We start from the raw sequence: 8,213 nt of genomic DNA, 5'->3' as shown, positions 1-8,213 counted from the left end.
TGCTTGAGCTCTGCGTGCTGCAGCTCTGGTGCGACTACAGAGACCAGAGAGGAGAAAGGCTAAAACATCACTGTGTGCTTGTGGGAAAGGTGGTGATGTTCCTCCTCACATCGCTCCTAAAACACCTTCCTAAATAATTCACATGGCAAACATCACAACAGGAGGAGCGAAGGCGGCGACTTACCCTTCTGGTCGATCCTCAGGTCGTACAGAGGTGTTCTATAGATGTCTGCGGGTGACAGGGCACAGCGGGAGAGGGGCACGTGGTGTGAAGGTCCCAGGATGAACACCCTACGACTGAGGAGCAACAGGACACGTCTCACTCTCTGTTCACTATCCGAGCTCGTGTGCAGCGTTCAGATAAGAAACAGTCGTGCAAAGCGGTTTCCTGAATGACAAACTTACGTAACAGAGGGATCAACCTGCTTGTAGGCATGTGCTGCACAAGCACCACAGTAGGTGTAGCCAGCATGCCTGCGAACAGACACACGGCCAGTTAGTACGAGGCGGCGTCAGACACAGAAACCTGACATGCTCACACTGACGGCGTTCTTACGGCGCTATGATGGCTCTGGCGGGTCTGATGGTGGACTCTGCTTTGGACAGCCAGCCCTCGAGCTGAGCGTTCAGCTGGGACCCTGAAACAGGACAAAGCAAAAACAATGAATGGTTTTTATTGCAGACCACAGACACACAGACAGACACAGACACAGACACACAGGTTCATGAAGAGGACGGCCCCTCGGACCATCTCTTCATGAATCAATGCAGAAGCATCAGCGTGTGGCAGGAAGTGATCTTTTTCAGCAGGGGTCAGATTTAACAGGAGGTGTGACCTGGGTGAACTCCAGATGTGCCGACTGGTTAATCTGGTCGTGTCAGCTGGTGAAAGCGGTAACTGTGTCTGGTTAAACACCTGTTACCGTGGTTACCTGCCTCACACCGACCACACACAGTGAAGTGAGCAGGGAACAGACCGACTGGTGTGATTAGAAAAGACAGATTAGGTGTGATCATCCTTCAGGTGGAGCCTCTGGCTGCTGTTTAATGCTGAACAGGTCCACAAGCGGTTTACAGGGGGGGGCTAGCAGCTAGCCAGTAACACGGGGGGAAGGGGAGCAACACGAAGCTTCCCTGCCCTGCCCCGTCTGTCCGAGGCAGAGAGCAGCACCAGACAGCTGCTGGGGGGGGGGGCTCACAGCAGGCAGGCCTGTTAGCACGGCTAGCTGCTAGCTGCTAGCTCTGACTAAACGCCTCTCAGGACGCCAGTCTGCTCTGAAACATTTCCATCGAGAGGAGGAAGTGCTGAATAAGCTCCAGCCAGCCGTGCAGCACACCGGAGGGGGGGGGGGTCAGAGCCGGTTAGCTGTTAGCCTTCCTCCAGCCCCCAGCAGCTAGCGTTAGCCTTCACCGGGAACTCGACGGTTTTTCATCAGCATAATGAAGGTCACACCGAATAAAAGCCAACAAACCCGATCGAACACACTGCCAGAAAACAACAGCCCCCAGCTAGCCCCCAGCTAGCCCCCAGCGGGCTACAGCGGAGCTCTGCTGACAGTTACCCGAAGCAGAGTACCAGCTCCCGGCGTGACTTGCTTCTCTGCACACCACTCGGTTCGACATCTTGGTTCCCAAGCCGCCTATCTTGGTTTGTTTGGCTCCTGTCAGGTGAAAGAAAGGAGAGACCGCAGCAGCCGGTGGGAGCTCGCCCGGAGAGGAGCCGCCTGCTAGCCGCTCGCTGCTACAGACAAAGGGCACGGGCAGCTGGGGGAGCTAGCTCAGGCGGCTAACGGGCTCCGGCAGCCGGCCGCTGTGTTGGCACCGCTGAGTCAGCTGGCTGCAAACGGCCGCTAACGTCAGTCTGCCGATAATAAAAGCAAAGGATGAAAGGCACAGATTACAAAGTCCTTGTAATGTGGCCGAACTGAGCAGCAGCGGGACTGAGACAGTCCGGCCGGAGGATTACTGTCGGTCTGTGCGGCCAGCTGAGGGGCGGCTCTGCGGCGGACAGCGCGATGGCGTCAGAGCTCCGTGATTGGCTGCTCCGCTAGCCGACGTGATCTGATTCGTGGAAAGATGTAGGAGGCGTGGCCTCCACGTAGTGGTTGTTTGATTATGAACTTGCGCTGCCCGTCAGGTGAGCGGGTAAGGTGGTGTTTGTTATCAGTGTTTCATTCACATGTTTAGATAAAAGCAAACTACACGTAGTGTGGGGCGGTCCTCGGGGAGTATACCTGCTCATGTCAGGACACACCTGAGAGTTTACCTGGTGTCTAGGATTGGGAAATACAACAGAGAGAATGCTGTCAGAAATGTGTCGTCAGTGATCACTTTCTTTCTGTGATGTTCAGAAGGTTTATTCCATTTTACTGCTGACTCATTAAACATTGTACCACAAACCAATTCAGATCAATTTAATTCAGATGTCTTATTGTTAAATGCACCGTGTACGATATGTATTATAAATAGAGAGAAAGGAGGAATGCCTGCAGCACTGTACAGTACAATACATACAAAGTAAACTATACACACTTGATCTCTTTAAATGCATCTGTGCTTTTAATCTGGGTTGAGATGTATTTTCTAAAACTGGGCCTGTGAGATAAATGAGATGAACCCTCTTCCAAGTCCTTCATCCAGACGGAGGAAAACTAAACCCCTTTTCTTTTATCTACATTTATGTCTATTTACTTATATTCTTTCCTGTATAGTTTTATTATTCATTTATTTATGTACAGTTTGTTTTATATTATTCCATTTAACCCTCCCGTTCGATGTGGAAAAATAACAGTGCTTTTATTCTGAAAATCTAGCCGGACATTATGCTCTTATTTTGTCAGCGGGGCGGAAGTGGAGGGTACGCTCGGAAGGCGGAAGTTAGCGGTGAGGATGTTTATGTGGTGACAGAGGAGGCAAAAGATCTCCATAAACCTCAAGCCTCAAATAAATGATCTAAAAGGTTCCCGCTGCTGAACGAGCAGATTCAGAGATGGCGGCCGCAGCTGAAGGCAAAGACTGCGGAGAAGTTATCAAGACCCGCCACAAGCAGGCGTTTGACTTCATATCCCAGGCTCTGAGGATCGACGAGGACGACTCGGGTCAGTCTGGGTAGTTAGCTAGTTTAGTTTAGTTTAGTTTAGTTTAGTTTAGTTTAGTTTAGTTAGTGGGTAGTTTGTTTAGTTAGTTAGTGGTTTGTCAGTTTAGTTCGTGGTTAGTTTGTTTGTTTAGTTAGTAGTTAGTTAGTCAGTCAGTTAGTAGTTAGTGGTGTGTTAGTTAGTCAGTTAGTTAGTAGTTAGTGGTGTGTTAGTTAGTTAGTCAGTCAGTTAGTAGTTAGTGGTGTGTTAGTTAGTGGTGTATTAGTTAGTTAGTTAGTAGTTAGTGGTGTGTTAGTTAGTTAGTTAGTTAGTTAGTTAGTTAGTTAGTGGTGTGTTAGTTAGTTAGTTAGTTAGTTAGTTAGTCAATCAGTTAGTAGTTAGTGGTGTGTTAGTTAGTCAGTTAGTTAGTGGTGTGTTAGTTAGTTAGTTAGTTAGTTAGTTAGTAGTTAGTGGTGTGTCTGAGGCAGTGGTGTGTGTTATGGACCCCCCCCTCTCTCTGGTGACAGGGGACAAGGAGCAGGCGGTGCGCTGGTACAAGAAGGGCATCATGGAGCTGGAGCGGGGCGTCGCCGTGGAGCTCACAGGACAAGGTGACGGCTGGCTGACTCTGGATGATCGTCCTGTGACCTGAAGCGTGTTCTGACCTCCACGTTTGGTTCGCAGGGGACCAGTATGAGCGAGCGAAGAGGCTCCAGGACAAGATGGTCGCCAACCTCACCAAGGCCAAAGACCGGCTGGCCCTCTTAGGTACGTGGCTTCCAGCCCGCCGTGCCGTCTGAGCTGAGCGGGATGCTGAAGGTCGGTGCTGCTCTTCTTTCACAGAGGCCGTGCTGGCGTCCAAAAGCAGCAGAGATCCCCGGAGAAGCTCCGGTCTGGTCTCTCCCCAGCCGAAGCCTGTGCCCAAAAGCCAGCCGGCAGGGCGAGGGCCGTCCACCAACGCCAGGCCCTCCGCCGCTGTCAGACCCCCGTCTAGACCCTCTGATCCAAAGGTGATGTCGTTCTCCACTTATTTCACGTTGTCTGACTCCGATGAAGCGCGTAATGCTCTCCGGGTGTTTTTGTTCCTGCTAAGGTGACCCCACGGGTGGGAAGAGGGCAAAATGGAAAACCTGCAGCGGTGAAGCAGCCCCCAAAGAGGGACATGAGGAACTTTAAGAATGTGGACAGCAAACTGGCCAACTTGATTCTGAATGAGATCGTGGACAGGTACTCAGGGCTCCTGCAGCAGCCGCACACTCGGCGTGTCACTCAAAAAGAGCTGCTGTTTAAGTGGCTGTCTGTCTTCATTGCAGCGGCTCATCTGTTTCCTTCGAAGACGTTGCAGGACAGGAACTGGCCAAGCAGGCACTTCAGGAGATCGTCATCCTGCCCGCATTACGACCAGAGGTGATGACTGAAACATCAAACAGCTGCCGACCATCCTGCTGCTTTTCCAGCTTCATGTTTAATGCTCTTCACTTTTAGCTCTTCACTGGCCTCAGAGCTCCTGCTCGTGGTCTGCTCCTGTTTGGCCCTCCTGGAAACGGGAAGACCATGCTGGTGAGTCCCTTGTTGTTCCAGCACAGTTCAATCAGATCAAACTGTGCTCGATGATTTGAGTGCGGCTGCTGATAGTTTGGCTTCAGTGTTATTGGCTGAATCACGTCTCTTACTTCCTGTTACAGGCCAAAGCCGTCGCAGCCGAGTCAAACTCCACGTTCTTCAACATCAGCGCCGCCAGTTTGACCTCCAAATATGTAAGAAAACATGTTCATTGGTGTTCTCTGTGGAGCAGTGCACCACATTCAGACGAGCTGTGATGGTTTGAACATTTGCTGTCGTCACCGTCACAGGTGGGGGAGGGAGAGAAGCTGGTACGAGCGCTGTTTGCAGTCGCCAGAGAACTACAGCCCTCGGTCATCTTCATCGGTTTGTATGACTGTTTAGAGAATGTGCCTCCATGTCTCAGCTCACAAACACAGCCTTCGTTTTGTTCCTCTGCGCTCAGATGAAGTGGACAGCTTGCTCTGTGAGAGGAGGGAGGGGGAGCACGACGCCTCTCGCCGATTAAAGACCGAGTTCCTCATTGAGTTCGATGGGGTGAGTGCGGCAGCTGTCGCTCTGCGCCGTCTTCGATCATGACCCCAGCTCGTTCAGCGTGTTCCAGTCGCTGGTGTTATTTTCACAACAGCGCTTCCTGGTTTCAGGTGCAGTCGGGGGGGGGCGACAAGGTGCTGGTAATGGGAGCGACCAACAGGCCTCAGGAGCTGGACGAAGCAGTGCTGAGGTACAGAGTGCAGCTGCACTATATATCATATATCATATATATTTATATATTTATATTTTCCCCCATGTGCAATAGCCTTTCTATCTCACCTCATTCTTTCATTCTTTCACCATACATTTTTTTTTTTGTATATACTGTACATGTAAACATATATTCAATTCAATTCAATTCAATTTTATTTGTATAGCCCAATATCACAACAGAGTGTCTCACAGTGCTTTACAAAGTTCACTGAAATAAACAAGTGTAAGCGAACAAACAATCTAATAAAGAGTCCAGCAGTCGATGAGGCAAGTGGATCAGTCCGGTGGATCAGTCCGAGGCATCACCTGCCCTTTATGACCCTCCTTCTTCGGGAAGGAAAAACTCAAAAAACCCAGTGGGAAAAGAGAAACCTCCGGGAGCACCACAGTGAAGGAGAGATCCAGCTCCCAAGGACGGACAGGCTGGAGCCTAGGACAAACGCACATCCATTGGCTGATGGAGAACCACATCAGCGGGGCCAGGACCAGGATCCACAGGATCCACAGGAACCTGAGAGATGAGAAAGTACAGAAACGCTCCGGGGAAGATAGCAAGTTAGAGGCAGACATATATATATTTTATATTTTTTATTCCCTTTCTTTGTATGTGTGAACTGTATCTTGTATGTGAGAATCAGAACTGCTGCTGACTTGAAATTTCCCCATTGTGGGATAAATAAAGGAATATCTTATCTTATCTTATCTTATCTTACTAACAGCAGTTATTTCCTCTGAGGAAGCTCACCACAGTTTCTCTCCTGTGTTGGTCTTACAGGCGCTTCGCTAAAAGGGTTTATGTGGCGTTGCCGGACGTGGAGGTATTCACAGAGTCTGTCGGCGCACAATCACTGCAGCATTTTATACGTTCACTGACTTAACGGCTGTAACTGTCGTCCCTCCAGACAAGAGTCACGCTGCTGAAAAACCTTTTGGGAAAGCACGGCAACCCGCTGAGCAAGACCGAGCTGTCCTCCCTCGCCAAGTGAGTGTCACATTTACATGGCGTGCAGCCTCTCCTGTGCTTTTTCTGTTAACGTGCATTAATTCCCGGGTATGAAACCTGACAGAGCAACAGCAGGATATTCAGGAAGTGACCTGACGTCGTTGGCCAAAGACGCTGCACTCGGGCCGATCAGAGGTGACACGTCTTCCTCATTTTATGGTTGATGTATATTTAATCCTCCTCTTCCTCATCTGTGAATCCTGTCGTCCTCAGAGCTGGGACCAGAACAAGTCCGGAGTATGGCTGCTACTGAGGTAATGCTGTTAGTGCTCACAGTGCTCCCAGGGGTGCTTCAGGCCCCTTTACCTGCCGTCGTGTCCCGGTGCTGATCTGTGTGCTCTTGTCTCAGGTGCGGAACATCAGGATGAAGGATTTTGAGGACTCCCTGAAGCGCATTAAGGCCAGTGTGAGCCCAGCGACCCTGAACATGTACACCCAGTGGAACAAAGACTTTGGGGACACAACAGCTTTGTGAGCTTGATGTGAATTTGCACTAAAAGAAGAACCTGAAAACTAAGTGACGACCGATTCCTCTGTTCAGGTCTACGGGTAGGACGCCGTTAAAGACCTGCACAAACCCTGGTGAAGCTGTGACGTCTGAATATTATGGAAGCAGTACTTACTGGTGCATTTCCTGTTTCATGGGAAGGTTTTACTACTAAGATTTTTACAAGTTTCTTTCCTGTGTTATTACACCCTAAAACACTGTCTGACCACCTAAAGTTTCATTATTTATGCTGAAAAACGACCGCTGCACATTTCCACATGATCTGTCCTTCACCTGAAGAGGGCAGCAGGTGTCTGTAAGTCCTGACAGCCTCTCTGACTTCATGGATCCTGAGTGCCTGGTGGTCACCTGACGTGGCGACACGCTGATGGTATTGATCACCAAGTGCTGTGGTTTTTCCTTCCATGCCAGCATATTTAGAAGCAGCACACCGACTTTGTCTTGAGTTTAGTTTAAAGGCTCCAATAAACCTGTTCATTAAACTCTCCTCCTGCTTTTAACTCCTTTTTTAAATCACTGCAGTATCAAACAGACGAGTGCTCAGCTCACACAATGTGTGTGTGTGTGTGTGTCTTAGTAACAAGCAGTAACAGCAATAATTACACATGCAAAGAGAAAAGGAAACAGAAGTATTTTCGTATTCTGAATAAACCGATCAGATCTCTAACAGAGACTCAGACTCTCCAAAAGTCGTGTGGTTTTTGTCTTCAGTTTGTGAGACGGAGCCGAGGACAGACGGATAAATCACCTCTCCAAGTGAAATACACGTCGTTGGTGTTCATGTTGCCTGAGTTCCCCTGAGCAGGAGCAGGTCTACTTCATGGTCCTGAGACAATCAGCTGAGCCGCTGGTCACACTGGGAACACTTCAGTGTTACTGAGTGAAGCTTCTCCACCTCTGCAGGTAGATGGTGCTGCTCCTCTGTTTTTACCTGCTGCAGAACTCAGACTGCTTCTACAATCAGCCCCCATTTTGCCTCCAACCACAGAAGTTTCTACTGATGAAATAAAGTCCATGTTGTGCTGTCGGCTGTCAGGCTGAGTGACAGATGGATTAACGGTGCCGTTTAGGGGGGGTGTCAGATAGTTGTACTTGTTGGAGCCGTGGTGCGTTCATGCACATACATGCAGGAGCTCCAGAGAAACGATGAGGGACGTTTCGCCGTGCGGCTCGGCTCAGACCGGGGGCTCCGGCTCCTCCGGGCTCACTAGTGCTTGTGGTGGCCCAAACGGTCCCAGAGGCCCTTCCTATGGCCGGCCCGTGGTGTTGCCTGTGGCTTATGTGGCCCAGCAGCTGCATCATCTGCTGCTGCACATGT

The 8,213-nt window shown here is 50.0% G+C and overlaps 2 protein-coding genes across 3 annotated transcripts in view; one reads left to right on the top strand and one right to left on the bottom strand.

Annotated features, from left to right (window-relative positions):
* Window positions 1-1,953, bottom strand: part of memo1 (mediator of cell motility 1) — a 5,539-nt gene extending 3,586 nt beyond the window's left edge. The window contains exons 1-4 of one of the 2 annotated variants that reach the window (XM_070841041.1): window positions 1,563-1,953; window positions 557-638; window positions 406-474; window positions 185-297 (exon numbers count right to left, since the gene is read on the bottom strand). In XM_070841041.1, the coding sequence (XP_070697142.1) occupies window positions 185-297; window positions 406-474; window positions 557-638; window positions 1,563-1,623 (325 nt within the window). In that variant the 5' untranslated portion in view covers window positions 1,624-1,953. The remainder of the gene's footprint in view (window positions 1-184; window positions 298-405; window positions 475-556; window positions 639-1,562) is intronic. The other variant, XM_070841042.1, reaches the window with a different exon arrangement.
* A 923-nt stretch (window positions 1,954-2,876) lies between these two features.
* spast (spastin) lies at window positions 2,877-7,382 on the top strand. The gene is made up of 16 exons (XM_070841253.1): window positions 2,877-3,098; window positions 3,602-3,685; window positions 3,759-3,842; window positions 3,918-4,084; window positions 4,168-4,301; window positions 4,388-4,481; window positions 4,560-4,634; window positions 4,760-4,831; window positions 4,928-5,003; window positions 5,083-5,174; window positions 5,282-5,361; window positions 6,160-6,202; window positions 6,287-6,366; window positions 6,452-6,522; window positions 6,601-6,641; window positions 6,737-7,382. Exons 1-16 carry the CDS (start codon window positions 2,990-2,992, stop codon window positions 6,860-6,862), a joined length of 1,428 nt encoding a protein of 475 aa, XP_070697354.1. The 5' UTR covers window positions 2,877-2,989; the 3' UTR covers window positions 6,863-7,382.
* Window positions 7,383-8,213: the final 831 nt, after the last annotated feature.

This window comes from Pempheris klunzingeri, chromosome 12, assembly GCF_042242105.1.
Source record: "Pempheris klunzingeri isolate RE-2024b chromosome 12, fPemKlu1.hap1, whole genome shotgun sequence".
Taxonomy (NCBI): Eukaryota; Metazoa; Chordata; class Actinopteri; order Acropomatiformes; family Pempheridae; genus Pempheris; species Pempheris klunzingeri.
Note: the sequence above shows the minus strand (reverse complement) of the source record. Positions and strands in the feature narration are given on the sequence as shown.